The sequence below is a fragment of the Lepidochelys kempii genome, chromosome 13 (genome assembly GCF_965140265.1).
Source record: "Lepidochelys kempii isolate rLepKem1 chromosome 13, rLepKem1.hap2, whole genome shotgun sequence".
Taxonomy (NCBI): domain Eukaryota; kingdom Metazoa; phylum Chordata; order Testudines; family Cheloniidae; genus Lepidochelys; species Lepidochelys kempii.
The window spans coordinates 15665589-15689062 of NC_133268.1; the positions used below are offsets into that span (position 1 = coordinate 15665589).

At 38.9% G+C, this 23474-nt stretch overlaps 2 protein-coding genes across 5 annotated transcripts; one reads left to right on the forward strand and one right to left on the reverse strand.

The window, feature by feature from the left end:
• Window positions 1-2450: 2450 nt before the first annotated feature.
• On the reverse strand, window positions 2451-4424 carry MOCS3 (molybdenum cofactor synthesis 3). Its single transcript, XM_073309393.1, has one exon. The coding sequence runs from the start codon at window positions 4080-4082 to the stop codon at window positions 2706-2708; it is 1377 nt and encodes a 458-aa protein (XP_073165494.1). The 5' UTR covers window positions 4083-4424; the 3' UTR covers window positions 2451-2705.
• Window positions 4207-22221, forward strand: DPM1 (dolichyl-phosphate mannosyltransferase subunit 1, catalytic). 4 transcript variants are annotated; one of them, XM_073309394.1, is made up of 9 exons: window positions 4207-4436; window positions 5556-5655; window positions 8095-8128; window positions 10425-10501; window positions 10617-10642; window positions 12198-12293; window positions 14666-14734; window positions 15004-15118; window positions 19719-20304. In XM_073309394.1, exons 1-9 carry the CDS (start codon window positions 4318-4320, stop codon window positions 20106-20108), a joined length of 1026 nt encoding a protein of 341 aa, XP_073165495.1. In that variant the 5' UTR covers window positions 4207-4317; the 3' UTR covers window positions 20109-20304. The 4 variants fall into 4 exon arrangements, with proteins under 4 accessions (XP_073165495.1, XP_073165498.1, XP_073165497.1 ...); XM_073309397.1 differs by having other exon boundaries at window positions 4209-4436; window positions 19613-19853; XM_073309396.1 differs by lacking the exon at window positions 19719-20304 and adding an exon at window positions 20311-22221 and having other exon boundaries at window positions 4210-4436.
• The last annotated feature ends 1253 nt before the right edge of the window (window positions 22222-23474 follow it).

Sequence of the window (23474 nt, forward strand, 5' to 3'; positions counted from 1 at the left end):
CACTAATCCAGTTGAAAATCTTGGCCTTAGATGTTTTCATTGTACTTTAAATTGAAAGAGGTTTAGCCCTGTATTTATACATTCATTACACCGTTTCCTTCACAACAGAGTATATAGATTTGTAGTGCTAGGACCTATGGCATCTTATAATAAAGTAGATAGGGTATGGGTATACTACAATTTGTGCTATTACATTATGCCTTTTCAACTATAATATTGGTAATACTCCTTTTCTTTCCCTTTGTGCAGTGAAAGATTAGTCACCACAGATAGGCTTTTTTCTCCCCAGAATGTAAAAGAAATCCATACCTTAATTAAAATCTTTAAAAGATAATTTCTATGTGCAAGGGAAGAGGGTTCATCCTGCTTCCCTATTAGAGTTGGTTATTTCTTTCTTCCTGTCAGACAGGAATAGCTATTCAGACGCAAATATCTGTCCATGCAATTAAAGTTTTTCAGCACTCCGGGGAACATACAACCTACTGTTACAGCTAACAGATTATTGAGATTTTCAATGTTAATAAATATGAGGCCCTAGGACTTGGAAAAGGTGTTTTATGTCTTATCTTCTCTATACCCTACACTATCAATCTTTGAAAGCGCTGCCCATCCTTCACTATGGTCCTTTCCTTACATCTTCTACCAGCCCCCTTTCTGAACTAGAGCTTTTTGTCTTTTCAATGCTTACCCTTCATAACACTCCATTCATCTTCCCTGCCCAGAGAAACAAGACCAGTGCTGCCCAAGGGAGTTTCAAGGTATACCCCCAGCTGCAAATTCATACAGAGGCAACAACATCCATCATCAAATGTATGAATGAAATCTGAATACAGTAAAGAACGCCGTATAAACTAAACTGACCAAACCCCCCAATATGTAGCACTTTTATAGTGCTTAATATTTTTAGATCAGTGTACAAACTATTTTATATTTTTACACTTCCTTTACACAAATTTTCAAAACTACTACTATTTAATTATATTATTAAATTTAATTGCAAATTTGTTTATTTTTTAAAAGCTGCTTCTAGAGCAGTCTACAAAGGTTCTTATATAGTTGGCACTATAGAAATGTCATGAGACCTGGAGTTTAGCTTTATACTTGGCTGCATTCCAGGAACAGTCGCTGAACAAGGAAGTGATCCTCTGTGGTTTTGTTACTGTGAGTGTGGTAACTCTACTGTCCTTGTCCTGGTGCAATGATAATTTGTCTTTCATAACACTCAACATTTACATCACACTTTTCATTCTCAGACAGCACTAGAAAGAGCAGCAGCTGTGAAGCAATATTATAGACATGAAAAGTAAAAATAAAATAAAAAATTAAGTGACTTGTCTAAAGTGGCCTTCATATAATCATAGAAATGTAGAGCTAGAAGGGACATCAAGACATCATCTAGTACATCCCCCCTACACTGAGGCAGGATTAAGTATACTTAGACCATCCCCGACAGCTGCTTTGGCTAACCTTGTTCTTAAAAATCTCCAAGGACATGGATTCCACAGTCTCCCTAGGTAACCTGTTCCAGTGCTTAACTAGCCTTATAGAAAGTTTTTCTCCATATCCAACATAAATCCTCCTTGTTGCAAACTAAGCCTATTACTTCTTATCCTATTCTAAGTGGACACTGAGATCAACTGATCACCATCCTCTTCACAACTATCTTTTACACATGTTTGAAGACTTATGTTCCCCCTCAGCCTTCTCTGCTCTAGGCTAACCATGCCCAGTTCTTTCAAACTTTCTTCATATGTAATGGTTTCTAAACATCTTGTTGTGCTCCTCTGGACTCTCTCCAGTGTGTCCATTGTTCTTAGAAGTTTGGCACCCCAAACTGGACACTATACTCTCACTGAGCCCTCACCACTAAAGAGCACAGCAGAACAGTTATGTCCCATGTTTTACATACGACATTCCTTTTGATACATCCCAGAATGACAATTGCTTTTTTTGAAACAGCATCACAGTGTTGACTCATTTAATTTGTGATCCACTCTGAACCCAGATCTTTTTCTGCTGCCTAGCCAGTTATTTCCCCTTTTGTACAAATACATTTGATTTTTCCTTCTTAAGTGTAGTACTTTCAACTTGTCTTTATTGAATTTCATCTTATTGTTTCAGACCAATTCTCCAGTTTATCAAGATCATTTTGAATTCTAGTTCTGTTCTCTGAAGTGCTTGCAACCCTTTCAGCTTGGTATCATCCCACTGGTCTAACACTGATGCATCAACCCTGAATGTTATCAACGGTGGAAGTGCTAGTGCAATTTTTACCACTGCACCCTTAAAGCTTTCTCCATCGTTGGTATCAAGGGAGCTGAAATGGTGCTAGCCCAGCAACAGGTAAAGATTTTCAAAGGAAGTGCAACAAGTGAGTCACTGTCAGGACCAGAATTGCTACTCAGTAGTTCCCACATCCACGTTCAATTCATTACACCCAACATCCACAATTCAAACACAAAAAACCCAAGTGTATTATTTCTTTTATACAAACATGTAGAATGTTAACAAATTTCAATGTTAATGAATTTCAAACATATACAGATTTTTTAGAAGTGAACATGGAAAGCACTTAATACATAACTTTGTGGTATCTTCTCCCCATTTTGTACATGCACCATAGTACTTACTCAACAGAGTAGGTGTGACACTAGACCATTTAGCAGTAGAAATTTATTGTAATGTCTATTCTAATATTTAGAATGTTAGTACTGGGGAAATGATGGATCGATTTTGCTAGCCCAAGCCATAAGCCCCCCTCTGATATCCTTAGCCAATATCGAGCCAAGTCCTTTGTCAGGCAACTCCTGTAAAACTCGCACAGCTTTCTGGGAGTCATTTCCTAGTTTGCAAATAACATACACTGGGAAAGCTGTTTTGCCATTAGTTCTTTGCTTTGCTTCACATATTCTCTTTTCTAAAAATTTCAAACATTCTTCATTTTTTCCCTCTAGTTTACTTAAAGGAATATGGACAGAGTGTACAAGACAACAGATGTCCACTTCTACCTGTGGACGAACATCTACCAGTATATGAGGGACTTGCTCATCTAGTAACTTTTTGTACTCCTCTACAGATATCCTTTCTTCACCTGGCAGTAGGCGTAAAGTTCTACACTTGTCTGTTGCTGATGAACCACAAAATGCTTCATAATCCTGTAGGCTGGTCATAGTTGGCTTGTCACCACAAATGGCACAGTCTGGTTTCTTGGGTCTTAACTTGATGTTGCGAAATCTGCCTTCAAGGGCATCGAACATCAGCATGAACTGGTTGAAAGTAGAACCTATTCCTGAAGCTATCTTCAGCACCTCCAAGGCCTGGATGCACCCCATGATGCCTGGCACAACGCCCAGGACTCCCCCATCTGCACAGTTGGTCACGGTCTCTGCTGGAGGAGGCTTTGGGAAGAGACAGCGGTAGCAGGGTCCCCCTTGGTAGTTGTACACAACCAGCTGCCCCTCCAGCCGGAGGGCACTGGCTGATACAAGCGGCTTCCCAGCGAGGACACAAGCATCACTCACCAGGTACCTGGTGGGGACGTTGTCTGAGCAGTCGGCCACCACGTCGTACTGCCGGACCAGCTCCAGGGCAGTGCTGGGGCTCAGGGCCAGGTGGTAGGGCACATACTGCCCCGTGGAGTTCAGCTGCCGCAGGGTGGCCGCTGCAGACAGGGCCTTAGGCAGCCCTTCCCTAGCCTCCCCGTGCAGGACCTGCCGGTGCAGGTTGCTCATCTCCACCACATCGTGATCCAGCAGCCCCAAGCGGCCGATGCCGGCGGCCGCCAAATACTGGGCCAGGGGGCAGCCCAGCCCGCCGCAGCCAACCACCAGCACGGCGCAGCGGGACAGGCGCAGCTGCCCTCGCACGCCCAGCTCGGGAAGCACCAACTGCCGGCTGTAGCGCAGGATCTCCGCCGGGCTGAGGGCGGCCCGAGCCTCCAAGGGGGGCAGCTCCGGCCCCGCCGCCGGCTCCTCAGCGGCCTCTCTCACCAGGACGCCGGCCAGCTGCCCCTGCAGGGCGCGCAGCTCCTGCTCCTTCCGGTCTATCTCGGCCCGGAGCCGGGCCGCCTCGCTGAGCGCCATGACCGGAGAGAAGGCCCAAGCAGCCCGCGCCTAGCCCGGCCCGCAAAGCGCCACGAGGTGAGGGACACTTCCGCTTCCGGCCCAACACCTTAACCGGTCCGCCGACCGCGGGGCTGCTGAGCCCCGCCCGTTCCGCACACGTCGGTGCCACGCGCCGGGCTCGCTGGGCCTTGGCTGCCTCAGTCCCCGAGCGTAGTAACCGCTCCGCTAGTTCCGGGTGCTTTCTGGCCCCGCCATGGCCGCGGCCAGCCTGAACCGAGCTCGGGATAAGTACTCGGTGCTGCTGCCCACCTACAACGAGCGCGAGAACCTGCCGCTCATCGTCTGGCTGCTGGTGCGAAGCTTCCACGAGAGGTACCCGGGGCCCGGCTTCCCCCGCCCACCCGTGCCTGACTCCGCGCCCCCTCCCGGGGCCTGCCGGGCCGCGCCGTCGCCCCCTCCCCAGCACGGTGCTGCGTGCTCGCCGCGCAGCCCCGCGGTCCCTGTCCCCGGGAGCCTGCCGGACCCGGCGCCTCTGTGCGGGGATCCCTGCGGGGGCTGAACGTACGCCGGGCGAGCGCGGCCGCCGGCGGGGACGGGCCCGTCCAGCCGAGTTGGCCGCGGGTCGGCTGCCGTGGTAGCTCGCCAGGCTCCGGCCGCCGGGACGGCTGCTGCCGTGCGAGCGCTCCGCATTAGTAACCTCTCCCGCGTCACAGCAGTGGGAGGCCAGGTTTTAGCATGGCTGTTCGGGTTGTGGTAGAGCCTAACCCGGGCCCCCATTGCGTCCGGGGTCACACCTGTAGAGCAGCAACTGCGGTGCCTGCCCCAGGAAGCTTACAAATTAAGTGCTCTTAACTTCTTCTGGGCCTGCTTTTTGGAGCTCTTTGGCTTTTCGCACAGTTACACGCGCGCACACAAACACATTTTTGAAAATCTGAGCATAAGTATTCATATAACTAGTTGGTCCCTGTCCATAAGAATTTATAAAGTACTAGCAATAGCCTAGAGGGATAATAAAGTCATTCGGGGTGTGAAAACGTCTACATTCTTTCTGTTAGCAGTGGAAAGTGCATCTAACAGTGAAGAGTTCCTTTTTTCCCCACTCTTTATTTAGGGAAACAAAATTACTGTAAACACAGTACGAATCTGGCATTTGTAATCAGCCCTGCACCACTATGAGGAAAAATTACTAGATCAAGGGATCAGTGATCCTTTTAATATCCAGAGTCTAACAGGCTTGGGACTAGAAATGAGTCTTGTAGTAAGATGATGGACAGGCTGGTACTGTTTCAATTTGCTGTGAAGCAACTGTATCTTAAGATGCAAGTGAAACAGGAGTACATTAAAATATGTCTCTAAAAGCTGCAACTTTTTGTATTTTTGCTGCTAGTGGACCACTCTGCATTTTTTTTCTTCTGTTTCAAGCCTTTTGAAACAACATAGCTGCTGAAATTGGCTTCCCACGTGTTCATTTCAAAATAATTGTCATTTCAGTGGAAGCAACTTTGAAATTATAGTCATAGATGATGGAAGCCCAGATGGGACATGGGAAGTTGCTGAACAGTTGGAAAAGATATATGGTTCAGATAAAATTGTGAGTGTTTTTTTTCTTTGCTTTTCTTTTTTGTTGGATAGAGAAGTATTTAAAGTGGTTAGAATGGGGGTTAAAGTTGGGGCTTCTGGGTGCAAGACCTGGCTTTCTTTATATCCCTGGGCAATCTGTTTTAACTTTTGTGACCCAGTTTAGCCTACAATAAAATCATAGACTCATAGAAGTGTTTTACTAAAAGAGCTCTTAAGAGGCCATGATGATAAATGATGAGGATAGTAATAATAGCAGCCTCACAGGGAATATTGTGAAGCCCCATGAATTAATGTTTACAAAATGTTTTCAGTATTTTGTGCACATGCACCTGGTCAAAGAAATTATGATGATTGTACTTGGCCTGGGCATATTTAAAAGGGAAGATGAGGAGTAGATAAAGCTGAATTTTACTTTCTTTGGCTGCAGGTGTGAGTAACTAGGCAGATGTATATTAGAAGTAAATTATGAAGAACAGACTAAGTAAATATACTAATTAATATGAAGAACCTTCTAACAGGATTGTTAGGGGTTTCTGTTCTCTGTACTACTCCAGAACAATATCTTGGAATAAAGTGAAGTATATATGATGGGGTAAATATCACTTTAATTCATTCAGACTTTGAGTATTTACAGATGCTTCCTTTCAGTGATAAAAGCACATAACCATAATATGGTCTGAGAACTAAAAGTTCAATTTCATAGTGTTCTGAGCAACAAAAAATGTAATATGTTTTATCTCCCTCTTTCCCCCACCTCCTGGGTCCATTAATTGACAGTTGTAAAGTTTCATTTTCTGGGACTGAAGTTTAAGATTGTGTTTGTGAATTAAAATAATATTTTTAAAGATTGTGTAAGGATAAGTGTGTATATGGAGTTTGGAGTTTTTTGTTGTATTTTCTTTTGCTACTTTGTATAAAACAGTAATACCAAATGCAGATCACTACAGTACTTGTCTCGAAGGCCCCCGATCTTGCAGTCGGATCCACATGAGCTGACCCTTGATATTGCGTGGAGTCCCATATAATTCAGTGGAACTCCATGCAGGCATAGACATCTGCTTACCCTGATCTAATGTCAGGAAAATAAGAGAGCATCAGTAAAAATCAGTTATGATTTCTTTGTAGTCCAGTTTTCTTTGTTTCCTGAAATTAATTGTAGGTAGTGAGCAAAATCAGTTCTGACTGATGCACAAAGGTCTATATTTAAAAAATTTGATGGTGCTTCCTGTTTACTAGGTAGTAACTGTATCCTGGTCTGAGGAAACTCCATTACTGAAGGTCAAGAAGTTTACTTTTGGTTTTCTAAAACTGGCTGAGAAACAGAGGAACTGAGATTCCTACACAGAGTTGTGCAAAGATTTTTGGGAAAAAGAAAAGAGAATAAAATAACCATTCTACAGAAGTTCTAATGGCAACTGACTTTTTACAGGAGGTCTATCCTTGTTCTCCTTTGGTTTTCACACTAATGTTTATAATCTCACAGGCACTTATAATGGATCAAAAGAAGCCAAGATTTTTAAATCAAGGAGTCTAAAGTTAGCCCATAGTCCATATTTGGTTCACTTCAAAGTCCATACTTGGTTCACCCTATTCAGTGAGCACCCACCAACTCTTATTAATGTCAGTGGGAATTTTGAGGGGCTCAGCATTCTTGAAAATCAGACGGGAATCTAAATATGGACTTGAATGTCTAATGTTAGACTCTTTTTTTTTTAAAAAAAGAAAACCTTGGCCTAGGAACCTTGGTCTAGGAACCTAGACCTATGAGGTGCTGAGCTCCCTCTGACGACTTACTGATGATTTTCAAAAAGAAAAGGAGTACTTGTGGCACCTTAGAGACTAACCAATTTATTTGAGCATGAGCTTTCGTGAGCTACAGCTCACTTCATCGGATGCATGCCGTGGAAACTGCAGCAGACTTTATTTATACACAGAGAATATGAAAAAATACCTCAGTAAGGTGACCGACTATTAAGCTGAATTACACTTGTGTGTAAAAGTGTATATTCAGTACTGACTATTTTAAGTCACTCCAAGAGTTTGCTCAGATATTACCTCTTAATGTTTGTCGCCCCACAAAATTGGTGGGGCGGAAATTGTGTGTTCAGCTTTGTAAGAGGGTATTTCAAAAAGTGGGTATTGTGGGAGGAGAGGCTTAAGAAAACAACCAGAATGTTACACAGAAGTTCTTCAGTACAATTTAAAATAGATTGGCTTTTAATCTAGTTTATATATCCAGTTAATATGTTTCTGTTGAACCTGTCTTTCCTTAGGTGAATTTGATTCTGTGTAGTATCTAGATATTTAAAGGAAAAGAATCACTCTTTCGGTATTGGTTCAGCATCTTGAACTATGTAATGGTGGGATGTCACAGAAAGTGTGAGAAACTGTAGTCTAAGCTAATAGAACTTTATTAATTTATGACCTAATTTCCCCAAATATCTTGCAGCTTCTAAGGCCCAGAGCAAAAAAGCTGGGATTGGGTAAGTACTCATTAAGCTTCTGGTTTAGAGTAAAACTTTCTGCTATCTGTTTTGTTTGGTTTTTAGTTTTAACATTCCATAGGAGGAGTCATAGTGGAACCCTCAGACAGAAATAAACGTTTTCATCAAGTAATTATAAGCAAATAAATGTGCAGTGATTAAAAAACCACACACGTTATATTATAGTGAACTTACAGCAAGTTCCCCACAACCTCAAACCTGCAAATTGTGGTCTTGGCCAGTCTACATAGTAGCAGGAAAACAGTTACTATGCTCGTCCTCCTTCCCCTGCCTCACCTACTTTTTACGCGGTCAGATCCTAAATTTAAACAAGTTGCCACTTGTAGATGGGCAGACTGCTGTGCCCACATGGTACCCCATTGACTCAGTGAAATCACTAGGGTTCTGCGCAAGTGTAACAGTCTACTCATGCAGCAAAGTGCAGAACTGGGATCTTAATTTGTTAAGGTCTTCAGAGCAGGAACTCTTTCCTACTGTGTGGTTTGTACAGTGCTCATTGTGGCTTGAATCAATTTATTGGGACATGCTGGTACTACTGTAATTCAAATCATACATTTCCCTGAATGGGCCAGTCATGCAAGGGAGCACCATCCTCCCCTGTTAAGTTCGGTGTGAATTTGAAGTCTTTTAGGCACATTACAAGAGTTCCTTATCTCATACCAGGATGTAGTCCTAATTTTGAGGCCAATCCTGAACCACTGTAATCAATTCTAAGATTGCTGTGAATTTAAATGATCAAGATTGGATCTTCTGTAGCTCCACCATTGCCTCATTACTACTACTCGAGGAATATGCAGAACATGTCTGTTTTTCACTGTTATTTTTAAAAAAAGGCAAAAATTAAGCATTTCATAATTTTCTTACTCAAATGAAAACATTTATCACAAAACATACTGGGGGAAGGTTAGTCATGCCAGATTTCTTCACCTCCAGTAATTGAAATGGAAAAAGCAAGGGAACACAACTTACCTACTTGACTTAATGAAAATCAGTATTTGTTTCTTATTGAATCTCTTGACACCTCCCTCTCCCACAAGCTGGTGAAGTATTGTGCAATTAATCTACTTATCCCACAGGAAATGTTTAACTATGGCATGTGCCAATACTCAAAAGGAGAACAAAGTTCTAAGTCTTGATACTGAATTGTCTGTATTTAAATTCACCTTTTATATCAGATTGCATTTCTCATTTAGATATGAGCCCTTAAAAAGCCTAAGTATCTTTTATTTTCTATCTAATATTTATCTTTACCTTGGTTGTAATCCTCTGTTCCGTGTTTCAAAGAACAAAATCCTATATTTATTTATATTTATTAAAATTGGCTTGGTTCTGGGTTTTTAATGCACCCTGTCTTTCCTGTAATAAATATATTTACTAATTATATACACTGCATGGATCAGCTACGTTCCTGGCTTGTAATTTTGCAAACATCATGAGAAAGAGACAAGAGATGAGCTGTTCATTAACTAGAAGTAGAATTCCCTGTGTAAATGCTTGATATGGGCACCAAGGTCCACATCTGGATGCATGCTTTTCAAAAACTGACATCTACCTTTTGGAAAATTTCTAGGAGGACAGCAAAGTTAATCTGAGGTAATGAAGAGCGGGTGCCAGATTTTGATTTCAGTTATGCCATTGTAGCTTTATTGGAAAAAATGTGGACTTAAAACAGCATCACTGAGATCAGAAAGTGGCCTGCTTGAGGAAAAACTTGGATACCTTAGCTTGTTCTGTCTCTTATTGATATAGATGAACTGATTCACATAATGTGGTTAAAACAAAAAAATTTAAATTGAGGAAGGAAAGATTTTAAGCTTAGGCATCAGATGGAGCATTTTCGTAAATGTTGACTGACTGAACAAAGTAGAAGTTAATAAGAAGTATGTTTAAGGTCAATGGTAAAATTTTCAAAAGCACATGAGTTAGTTAGGTGAGTAAGTCTATTTTCAAGTAGTTTAGGCACTGTGGAAAATCTTACCGGTAGTGGCTATCCATTTACGAAGTCATGTTTTTCTGGTTATTTCTACTGCAGTGAAGTTTGTCCTGCAAAGTTTTACGTTTTTGGAATCTAGTACTGAAATTATTGGAGAAACGGCAATCTTCAAACATTAAGATGATTTTTATATCCTATTTTTTAAAACAAAAACCTCAGGGGTATTTACTTAATCCACGTTTGTAATATAATTTTGAGACTTTGTAGAAAGATTGAATTTGGTTAGAGACCTGTGTGCATGTTAAGATAGTGATGAAATTATTTCTATGATGTCTTTATCAGGCACTGCTTATATTCATGGAATGCAGCATGCCACAGGGAATTTCATTATTATTATGGATGCGGACCTCTCCCACCATGTAAGTTTTTATATCTTGTGTGGTCTTTTTTTTTTTTGTAGGTGTTTTTAATTAATTGTTACTGATTGTTTGTTTTTTCTTTTTCTTCTTTTCCCACCCATCTGCCTGTTTTCAGCCAAAATTTATTCCAGAGTTCATCAGGTGGGTACCATTTTTAATATTTGGAGTATAACTTTTAAGCTGTTGAAGTTGCATGTTAATATTTGAATACCTTCCATTACTGTATGGCTGTTGCATCAGAAAAAACTGTTTCAAGGCTTAGCACCAACTGCAACTGTAGTCAGGGCAAGGATTTGGGTGGCTCTGATAAGACCCAAATATTTCTAAAGTACCAGTACCGCAGATATTAACTCCAGCAAAATTCCCATAGACTTCAATGGAAGTTTTATTTGCTTAAGGACTACAAGAACATGTCTTTAAAGGAAGAAAGAATGTGTTACTAAGCACTTATTTTTATTTTTAACTGGTTTTACTTTGAAAAGTAACTTAGTAAAAATGGTATCTTCTTACTCTACAGTTCTGCTTCAAGTGTGCAGTTAGCATTAAAGATGCTGAGTTGAATGACTAAATAAAGTTTTTTACTCCTGTTGTCCTTGCAGGGGCTAGGATAGTGGAGAGAGAGCTGGATTCTAGTCCTGCTAGTGCATCATCAGTAGAGGTGTTTAATAAGTTACACCTTTGCAAACTAGTTAAAGGTGATGGGGTTACACAGGTGTAATTGAGGTGGAATTCAGTTTACAAGTGACGATGCACAAGAAGGAGAGATCCTAGCTTAATTTTTGCAGGGCTTCCAGTTCAAAGAAAAAATATCTTTTGTACTTGCACACTGAGGATATCTGATATTGAGTCACTGATAAACAATAACCATGAAACTCCACAATTGGAATTATTAATTTTCAGAGTAGAACCAGACTTTAAATTTTGTGAGATAGCTAGATAGAACAGTTACAACTATTATTTATTATTTTGAGAGTAGAAGTATATGTGTAGTTAAAAGATCAGTCAAAAAAATTTAAAGACTAAAACTAGATTTTATTTTACAAGAACAGTCCCTGAACAAAAGTTTTGTTTTCCACAATGACTCAGTGATCTGTTAAAAGTTGCAGTACCCAGTTACAAAATAGAGTTAACTCTCACTAATTATGGAAGTTTTTTTTCCTTAACGTTAAAAGTTGTATCAAAAATAATCGAGAGCAAGTATCTTCAAAGTTAAGGGTGTCACTCTGTTTATAATTTTCCTCTTTCTGGGATGTAATGCAGAAGATCTCAAACAAAGGATTCTATATAATATTCTGAAGAGCTAGGTACAGTGAGGGGCGCAGGATAACATCAGACTTATCTTTTAATTTCCTTGTTACTGTCGGTTTGTGGTGGTGGTTAAATATTTTAATATGTTGTTTTTTTTAAATCTCCATTTTACATTGGAGTCTAATTTTTCTTTTTCCTTTTTAAAATAAGTAGGTCTAGATAAATTATTCATGAAGCAGTCTTTGAAGTTCTATGAGATGTTCTGAAATAGTTCTGCTTTTTAAGAATGTAAAGAGAGTAGTTTAAAAAGGTATATAAATGTACCCAACATAATTATCGCCTTCATGCCAATTTCTATCCTACCTTGTTTGAAGGTCTATACAATATAAATTTGCTTTAAACTAATACAGTGACTTTTCATGTTTGAAATAAATTATATTTCTTGAAGAAAGCAAAAAGAAGGTAACTTTGACATTGTGTCTGGAACTCGGTATAAAGGAAATGGAGGTGTGCACGGCTGGGATTTGAAAAGAAAAATAATCAGGTTAGTATTTTTACCTATATATTTGCGGATAAGAAAATTACTGCTCAAATTTTTTTCAAGAATTTCAAAGAAAAGCACACTCAACCGATAAATCATCATGCCTTTCATCTCTGGGACTCCCCCTTCCTGGGAGTTCAAATTGCAGTTCTGCGTGAACTGGATTAGATCTCAAATGACTAGGAAAGAATGTCCAGTGGTTAAGGCATTATAACATCAGACTTGGGAAACCCAGCCTTAATTCCTTGCTCCACCAGAGACTTGCCCAAGATCATACACACAAAAGTTACTTAGCCTCTCTATTCCCCATTCGTAAAATTAGGATAATAGTACTTCCCTACATCCCAAAGATGTTGAGAATAAAATTTGTGAAGCACTAAAATAAAACAGTGATGAGGGGAGGTATAAGTAGTTTAAACAGAACAGTATTTCTCATCACAAAATCCTATTTAATAATAGAATAGAAACTTATATGCTTTGATATTTTCTGGATAAGAGAACATCAAGAAAGAACTTAACCATGTGATCTTTTTGGGGAAATTGGACTACTTAGGTCAGAGTTGGAACACTACTGTGGGTAAATCTTCACTGTATCAATTTGGGACAGTTTTTGGTCTAGCCACCTATAGAACACTAGCTTCTACTGCTACATTTCTTCAAAGTTCATAGGTGTGTACCTTTGTATTGAAAGGTTGTGCTGGCCTTTCCCCCGGACAGTAAACCACTTGCTCTCTTTTTGGTTATAATATTGTCTTTCATTTATTAAGCATTATCTAACATAAGCTTTCATGTGAAAATTTATTACCAGCCTATATAAACCATTCCTTAGATCTTGCCAGAAAGTCTAATACAGTTCTAACCATAGACAGTTGGAAATCTTTTTTTCCTAAGGAGAAGACAAAATAAAAATGCTATAAGTCACATATGAACATGAGATCAGCTTCTGAATTCTGTGGTGGACTTGTAATCACTGAGGGCTGAATCAGCAGGGGTAGATTTCTCCCCTCCTCCCTCCCCCCCCCATAAAATCTTGCTCTTCTTGAATGTGTCTGAGGTCTGTTCACTCAAAACAAGTCTGACTCAGTTGGCCCTCAAAAGAATTGGGAGCAGAAGCCCTGGTGTCATTTTGAAAAGGAGTTGGCACCACACCTATTATGTTTATGGTTTTTTTATTTTAATGGCTAGAATAACTACTCATCTTTTTATGAGAGACAAAGGTGGGGAGGTAATATCTCTTATTGGACTAACTTCTGTTGATGAGAGTGACAAGTTTTTGAGCTTACACAGAGCTCTGTATAAGCTTCAGCTGATGTGGGTGCTTTTTCCTCTTGGATTTAAGTCAGACCCCACAGGAACTGATGGAGATAGAACAATCGTTCTTAGATTGGAAACTGTGGTAGAGTTTAGAACGATATAATATTGCAGCCAGGTTAAATCTGAAGAGAAGAGCTGCATTCTTTGAGAGGGACTACTTGTTTGCTAGCTGATTGGATAAGTTAAAAATTAAATGGGAACCCCAAACCAAGAGTTGGATACCTCAGAATAAATGGAAATGCTTTTTTTGTACACTTCAAACAATTCACATCAGTCTCTTAACTTATTAATAAGTTTCTGATAATTAAAAACAATCAGAAATGGCAGGATGAGTTATTCTCATCTTCCTGCCAACCAAACCAAACTGACTAGAGCAAAAGCCTGGAGGAAGTGGAATGTACTGATTCCATTCATATATTGGCTATATATAATTACTGTCTAGTGTCCAAAGTGTGCTTGGAGCTACAGAGTTATACATGAAGTCATGCCCCCTTACAGTTGTGAGACTTTAGGAATGACTTGCCCACAGTCACAGAGGAAATCTTCCTAAGCCAGGAACTGAACACAGATCTTCTACATCTAAGTTCAGAGTCCTGTCTGCTAGGCCATCATTCTCCTCCTCTTACAGGCGAACATTATCCAAGCAGAAGACTAATCTGTCTAAAATTATATTGCAATATAATTTTAATTGCAGTTTGCTTTACAGAGCAGTATAATGTGTGGTTGTATATGATAATTTTACTATAAACATGTAAAAGGATAGTAAATCTGGCTTTTAAAAACAGTGTTTTGTTTTTTAAAGAACATTGTTATCTGTATATTCACTTCCAGTTGAAAAGCAAAATGTGTATTTACTGATCTAAATGTTTTTTACTTCAAATTCCACATTTATTAATCCAGTCTAGTGCAGTGAAAACCTATTTAGCTATATAACTTTCCATATAAAGCAATAAAATCTTGCCTTTTTTATGTTAAAATGGTAAATTCTTTTATGGAAACCCTGCTTGTACTTTCTAAACTTTGTTTTGAGTGGTTATTGACATGCATATCTTCTTTGACAGTCGTGGTGCCAACTTTGTCACTCAGGTTTTGTTGAGACCAGGTGCGTCAGATTTAACAGGAAGTTTCAGGTACATGGCTCATTTGTTTTTTTTTTGTTTTTTTTTTTGTAACTATGAGGTTGTATTAAAATTTTCTCAATTGTTATCCAAGAATATGTAGTGGGAACTATGACATCTATTTGAGTAAAGAAAGATGGATTGGAGTTATAAAACTTTCTAGTGACTATTTTTAAACAGTATTTATGTGGGTAGGCTGCTAGTACAATGCCTGTACATGTTGTTTTTGTATCTGAAATCCAAAGTTTTGCCACAGGTTTCAATTTCATTTCAATTTACAGGTTATACAGAAAGGAGGTCTTGCAGAAACTAATGGAAAAATGTGTTTCTAAAGGATATGTCTTCCAGATGGAGATGATTGTTCGAGCTAGACAGTTAGGATACACTATTGGAGAGGTACAGTAAAAGCATAGAAAATCACATTTCAATTTTATACTGTAAATGTGGGTATGGGCTATTAGAAGCAAAGAAACTGCCGAGCAAGAACTCCTAGGAAGTGTCATTGCAGCTATGGGCTGGGATTTTCAAATGACCCTAAGGGGGTTATGATCACAACTCTACTTCTCCAACATAATTAAATCCCACACTTGCAATCATAGCTGATTTTTTTTTTTTTTTTTTTTTGCCACCTTTGACTCACTCTTCAGACCTTCCCCTCCTTCTTCCACTTGTCTCTCTGTGCAGGATCTTGCATATTTCTTCTAAGAGAAAATTGACAAAATATAATATGACCTTCTCTGTCCCCTTGGTTTGCTTTTCCATCCCCTCCTGTAACTCTCTTTCCTCCTTTTCTCCTGTCAGATGCAGAAGTTTCTCATCTGCTCTCTTCCGCTAACCTCTCCACTTGTCCCAGGGTCCCCAACCCATCCCAACTCTTGATCTCCCTTGCACCTACTCTTAGCTTCCATTGTCCACTTGCTAAATTGTCAAATCTCTTTGTAGTTTCTCACAATTGGAAGGAGCTCTCTGAAAACATCCGCAAAGATACCTCATTATCCTCTTTTAAAATCTCCTTAAAACTCTCTTTTGCCAGGATGCCTAAAAAATACTTGACAACAGTTAGGCTGCTGGTACACTGATATAACTGCTGATTATGCTGACCAACAATGTCTTATTGTTTGCTTGTACTTCCCCCTTCTGTCTGTCTGCCTCCTGTCTTATACTTAGATTGGGGCAGTGACAGTCTTATGTTCTGAGTTTGTATAGTGCCTAACACAATTGGGTCCTGGTCCATGGTTGAGGCTCCTAGATGCTATGGTAATGCAAAAATTAATGATGATAAATCCTCAAGCTCTAGGCACTCATGACACATTTTAAAATGTATAAATGTAGTTTAAATCATATATATTAGAACCGTACAAATATTTGTTGTTTCTGACAGATTCTTCCTGGAAATGCTTATCTAGATACAGATCTTTAAGGCCCTGATTTTCAGAAAAATCGGGCACATAAATGTGCATGCAGATTGGGTAATTGCAGGTGCTAGGATCTAAATTAGGCACGTTTGTGTGTATGTGTATGCTCACACCATTTCAAAATCTGCATGTGAAGATTAGGATTTCAGTTCTGTGCATACTTTAAAATTCAATAGTAGTCAAAGTTTAATATGACATAACTTGGCCATGAAAAGAAAAAGATAGTTGAGATCTACCAACTCAAAAGAGAACAGTTGTGTGGTGTGTAGCAGAGTTGGCATATGCCGTACCTGGATGGTCTCCTATGCTTCTCTGTTTTATTTTGCTGCTCTCTTGTACCAGGTGTGAAATTCACTTCAGTGCACAGGATGCTTACTCTGGTGGTATCAGGGTTACAGCCTTTGCACTATGTAAATCATCACCATTTAAAAATATGACATACTCTTGAACAAGAAGGTGGAGTCCAGCAACAGTTTAAGAGGTAAATTCTAATTCTGTGGAGGAAATTGTGCCCTAAGATACATGATGTTGGATGGCTTGTGACTACAAAATGTTCTCTTTTCACTGTTCATAGAATGCCATGCCACTTTAAGCATCCTGCACTGACTTCCTCTCCAGCATGGAGTTACTGATATTTTTTTTCCTTCCTATCCCAGCTAAATATAACTGTTGAGGTGCTTGTCAATGTTGTCAAAGGGATCCTAGTGAGAAAGCTAGGGGAGTTTGTTGGATGTCTTAGTTTATGTTCTTCTTTGGCTAGCTGTTCTTGTTGTGAGAAGTAGAACTGTATCTACCAGATGATTGCCTTGGCCTCTCTCTTGGCATAGGCAGCTGTGCCTGGAGATGAGACATACTCAGTTCTGGCACAATAACAAGGGCGTGGTGTGTATTTATATTACACATGCCAGCTGATTTCTGATTGAAACTGCCAGTTGAGTGCAGATCCAAATTTTTTATTTTATATGCTTCTGCAGAGATAATTTTGTTGAATTTGGGCCCTGGAGTATTCTTATTTTACACATGCTTTTCTATTCGAATATTAAGAATTCTTATAGAATTGTAGGACAGGAAGGAACCTTAATAGGTCATCTAGTCCAGTCGCCTGAACTGAGGCAGGACTAAGTATTATCTAGACCATCCCTGACTGGTGTTTGTTTAACCTGTTCTTAAAAATCTCCAATGATGGAAATTCCACAACCTCCCTAGGTAATTTGTTCCAGTGCTTAACTACCCTGACAGTTAGGAAGCTTTTCCTAATGTCTAACCTATGTCTCCCTTGCTGCAATTTAAGCCCATTGCTTCTTGTCCTGTCCTCTGTGGATAAGGAGAATAATTTATCACCATCATCTTTACAACATACTTTTACGTACCTTGAAGTCTATGTCCTCTTTCAGTCTTCTCTTTTACAGACTAAACAAACCCTATTTTTTTCAGTCTTTCCTCATAGGTCATGTTTTCTAGACCTTTAATCTGTTTTGTTGCTCTCCTCTGGATTTTCTCCTATTTGTCCATATCTTTCCCAAAGTGTGGTTCCCAGAACTGGACACAGGACTCCAGCTAAGGACTTATCTGTGCTGAATAGAGTGGAAGAATTACTTCTTGTCTTGTTTACAACACTCTTGATAGTACATCCTAGAACGATGTTTGCTTTTTTTGAAACAGTATGTATTACATTTTGACTCTCATTTAGTTTGTGATCTACCATAACCCCCAGATTATTTTTTGCCATGCTTCTTCCTAGGCAGTCGTTTCCCATTGAGTATTCCTTCCTAAGTGTAGTACTTTGCATATGTGCTTACTGAATTTCATCCTGTTTATTTCAGACCATGTCTCCAATTTGTCAAGATCATTTTGAATAGTAAACGTGTCCTCCAAAGCGCTTGTAACCCCTTCCAGCTTGGTATCATCCGCAAACTTTTAAAGTGTACTCTATACCATTATCCAAATTATTTATGAAGATATTGAATAGAACCACACCCAGGACAGATCCCTATGAGACCTTACTCAATATGCCCTTCCAACTTGACTGTCAGTCATTGATAACTACTCTCACTGTTTTCCAACCAGTTGTGCAACCACTTTGATAGCTTCCTCTATGCTATATTTCCCTACTGTGCTTATGAGAAGGTCATGTGAATCAATATCAAAAGCCTTACTAAAGTCAAGATGTATATCATATACTGCTTGCCCCGTCCACAAGGGTTCTTACCCTGTCAAAGAAGGATGTTAGGTTGGTTTGATGATTTGTTCTTGTTATCTTCTAGCTGCTTACAGACTGATTATTTGTTCCATTATCTTTATGGATACCAAAGTTAAGCTGGCTTGTCTATAATTCCCTGGGTTGTGTTTATTCCCCTTTTTATATTTGCTCTTTTCCAGTTCTCTGGGATCTCCCGCATCCTCCATGAGTTCTCAAAGAAAATGGCTCAGAATCTCTTCAGCTAGTTCCTTAAGTATTCTAGGATGTATTTCATTAGACCCTGCTGACTTAAAGACATCTGACTTGTCTAAATAATTCTTAACTTGTCCTTTCTCTACTTTAGCTTCAGATCCTATCCCAGTTGCGCAGATGTTCACTATGTTAGTCATTCCATTGCTGCTAATCTTTTTAGAGAAAACTGAAACAAAAAAGCATTTAACACTTCTGCCATTGCTCCATTTTTTTCTGTTATTGGGGTTCCCTCCTCATTGAATAATAGGCCTGCTTAGTCCTTGGTCTTCCTCTTTCTCTAATGTATTTATATCATTCTGGCAAAATAATGGACAGAAGTACTTGGGTGAAGCAATATGTTTATAACCTTTCATGAACGGCAAGTGAATTTGGACAATGTTTGTATAACTGAAGGAACTAAAAATTATGTACTTTAAGCAACTTTTTTTCTAAAAATAATATAACAGCTTGTTGAAGATCCATAGACCCAAGTGGATGTTGTATACCAAATGTGCATTGATTACAAGTACTGTATACAGCTCTGTTATGTCAGTGAAGTTGAGCAGAAGGCCACTTCATGATCCCCCCTCTTGCCAATGATGAGGAATTGATGTTGGAGCATCAAGCAAGTACTTGTTTAATTCTGCCACTTCCAGTTGTGGCAATCTCTGCCTAAACCACCTCAAAGGACATTTGCCTCACTGACCCAGAGGAAATTTAGATAAGGAGGTTGGTTGGAACTTCACAGCATGTTGTGAGCCCTTGGGTGTCCAGTTCACTGATCCTGTCTTTGAGAACAGTTTGTTCAGAAAACTCAGTGGCTAATGATAGAGTAATATCTTTAGACTTGTCCCTAGGTGTGATCCACAATACACTCTAGTATCTCAACCGTGAGACATAGTTAAGACTGATGGTAGAACAGTGATGATAAAGAAAGCAGCATGATCCCAGATATTTGCCCCATTTCCCTTACAAGTGTGTTCTCACAACTGTAGGTAAAGTGCTGGGCATTCCTCTAAGCCTTTTTCTCTGTTTCTGTGGCAGCTCTTAATGTAGTTATCCAGGATGGAAGCTCACTTAATCAGGGCCGTGAGCTCAGGCAGCAGCTTGCAAACCTAAGTTGCTCTTTTCTTCTCCTTTTACTCCTGAGGCACTAAACAATGAGAACACAGGCAGCCCAGATGTGTATGAGACTGTTAATGGACATCAATCCTATGCAACATGTAGCCTTCTGGTGACGGATCAGAAAGGGATTAAAAAAAACAAACGACAAATCCACACTAAAGGGGGGAAAAATGGAAGACAAAAAAACAGCACAGTGAGACCAGACACAACTATACCTGGCACAGCATTCAGGGACATCAGAAGATGGCATTCATCCACAAATCAATTGCTAGGAGAGGCTTCAACAACAAAAGTTAGGAACCACCAATGCAGATTCTACCCATCTTTGGAGACTTCAGGTGTTGTTGCTAAGTCTCTTGTCAACCTGAGTCTTCTATTCTGGTCTCCGTGTGGAAAAGCACAGTGGCTTTGCTAACACAACCAGCACACTACATATTTAAATCTGTAATAGTTTCACTTTTTAAATGATGATGTGCTGTGTTCTGAACATACTGATTGTGCTAAATGTAATATAAAATGCATAATAGATTTCAAGCTGTGTTTTCTTTATATTAATGAAGTTAAATTCCTAAAATAATTAGAATAAATTGTTCTTGTGGTTTTTGTTTTTTAAACAGGTTCCTATATCATTTGTGGACCGTGTCTATGGTGAATCTAAACTGGGAGGCAATGAAATAGTGTCTTTCTTAAAAGGACTGTTAACTTTGTTTGCAACTACATGATAAGAGCTTACCCTAAGTTAATTCTTATTTAAAATGCAACATTCTCATGAGTTAAATTTAATTTTTAAAATATATTCAATTGTGCAAGCTTGCTGCTTTGCCTAGTGACCAGGAAACCCATCACCTATTTGTGATTAAGTGAACCAACCATAATAAAGCAAATAAACTGTATCACAGAATATTATTTTCAAATTAGATGAACTAGTGTATTTATGAACAATGTATAATAATGAAAACCCACGCAGTACTGTTTTTCGTACGAATAATGAAGTGTTAATAAATTAGACCACACTTCAGTTCTGTGCTGTACATTTTTGTTGAAAAGTGTCATGATACCTCTTCCTATTACGTGCATGAAAATTATAAAGTGTGCAAATTAGCAAGAGCCTGCTGTATACAGAAAGATGCAGTTTTTCTAAATTGTATTCTGACAAAATATTTTTTCTTTATTCCAGACTAATACTGAAAATTTCAGTCAGACATACTGTGTTAAGAATAATACACAAATAAATCCAAATGATCTTTTGCATAAAGCTTGGTTGCATGCTTACATTATTAATTTATCATCTTATTCATGTTGAAGTTAAAGATGGCTTTAAAAGAAGAGGAAAGTAACAACAGAAAAAACAGGATTTATCTTATCTTTGCCTTGTGGTTTGTAGATAATTGGGGTTTTATACATACTTGTACCAATAGCTGTCCCTCTTTTTCCCAACAAAAGTCTACATAGAATGTCAGAAAGACCATTTCTACAAAACTTACAGGGGAGCTGGAGAAAAGTAAGACTATGTAAAATGACACAATATTGAGTTGCTTAGGAATTTCCTAATACAAATGCTTACAGGGACTTGTTTTTTGTAAACATGCTATTAGACAGGAGTGATAGAAACAGAAGCCTCTTTAAAACAGAAATATGAAGATATACAAATGTGGACTACTCTAGTTTTTTGTGATTATAGATAATTTTTTCTTTAACGATCTGATACTCTTTGAACTTTTATTTTTTAAAAAGAGAGACCCATCCCACCTGAACCCATGGTGACACAGGCCCCAATTCACTTATCTCTGAAATCAATAAAGACCCCTCCTGTTGACTTCATGTGGGAAGGCTCTAGCCAATAGTTCTCCATGCAGAAGTTGTATTTGTTCTAGAAGCTGTTTAATGAATTTGTTGAACCTGTTGAATGAGAGCATAGTTCTATATTTTTTCGATGTTTCACTGATGACTTTTAGGTGGTGGAAACTTCAAAATCCTATTTTGTGGAGTGCAATCAAACATTCATGGGGGAGGAGGAAAGCAGAGGATACTGCTGTTCTAAGAATGTTAAATATAATTAAGACAAGTATGTCTCAGCCTCTGAAAAGAATTGGCTGTAAAGTACAAATACCAAATTATATGTAAAATAGAGTACTATCTAGTTGTGAATTGTAATAGAGTGTATAATTGGTACCAATAAAAAATACATTCATTAGAAAAATTAGAGTGGGGGTAGACAAAGCAGCCAAAGAATGAAATAAAACTTCATTAAATATAATTATTTTTATTTAATTGTTTGCATTTTATCTTGGTAGATATAAACATCTGATCTATGGTTCTAGTTAACAAAATGGAACACCAGAAGGAATGTTAGATTAATTCACACTTGGGATATTTACAATATAAATAATTTCTAAGCAGCATTTTATCACTGGGAAGTCTACCATATATTGGTGTCATAGCCTCCTTAAAGTTGTATATATTCCAAAATTTTACTTAGTTTAAAAGTTTTGTAAGAGTTCAGAGGAAATAATATTAATAATCAGTTATTTAAAAAAAAACCAAACCATTTGTGGTCACAACTTTTTTAATTTAATTGCAGTTGGATTTGACTTAGCCATCCACCTTATAATATCTTGTCTGTTTGTATATCACACTTCTAACAAATTATATCCATATTTATATATTTTCATTTGGTGCACTCTAAGGCCCTGATCCTGCAAAGGTGGGTAAGCCCAATGAAGTCTGAAATGAATAGGGTCCACCTATGGACATCTTATTTGCAGGATCAGGGCCCAAAACATAAAATGTTTGTAACTACTTTTATATTAAATTATAGGTCTTTTTACCTTACACTCCAAAATATTACAGTTGTTTCCATGTCACCGTAAAGCTTTAAAATGAGCTAAAACGTATAATGGGGGTACAGTGAGATCACATTTTTTCTCTAGGTAGTTTTATAGCCCACTGGTGATGAAGGTATGCAATAGGTCCTGAAGGTCACTATTGTCAGTTATTTGTAATACAACTGCAACACAGTGTGGCCTAGATTCTAAATTTGTGTTTAATTGGATTTTTTAAAAATGTGTGCACCTGACTTGTGCATACAGTTACTGCAGTTTGCTTGTGAAAGGTAGGTGTCTAACGTGTCTTTGTCCAGTTTACTTGATTATCAATGCAAGTGTGGTAATTGTGTGTGCAAATTAGGCTCACAGGTGCCTACACGTTTTTGTTTGCAGAGATGTGAAAATTTGGAACAAAATCTCTAATACTGGTGCATAAAAGCAACATTCATCTATATAGAGAACTTTTCTTACTTTGCATATTAAGTGTAAATTAACTTTTCTTACTCTTTTTACAAAGAGTGGTATTGAATAGCATGAACCAGTAGAAAACCTCAAATGAAAAACTATAATACTTGCCCCATGCTATCAGTGGGTGGGTGGGCAGATAATGACCTTTTTGAAATGACAATAGAACTTCACCAGTGTGAAATTCACCTCTTGGTGAAGGGATGTGCACCAGGGTCCTACACTCCTGAAGTTCCATGCTGTCCCTCAGTGAGGGTCTGGGGGCCCTCTGCACCATCCCTGTGCTAGAGAGGTTGCTTCTTTGCTGAATGTGAACAGGCCCCTCTAAAATGGAGTGTTGGGAGGGACAAGTAGATCCATATTTACATGGATCTAGTGGCCAGGAACCCTGGATCAAGGGGTAGTGGTCCCCATTTAAGTCATGGGCTGAAATAGTGGCTGCAACTATGCACCCTGTTTTCAAATTGGGAAATGAATTCCTTCCACTCCCA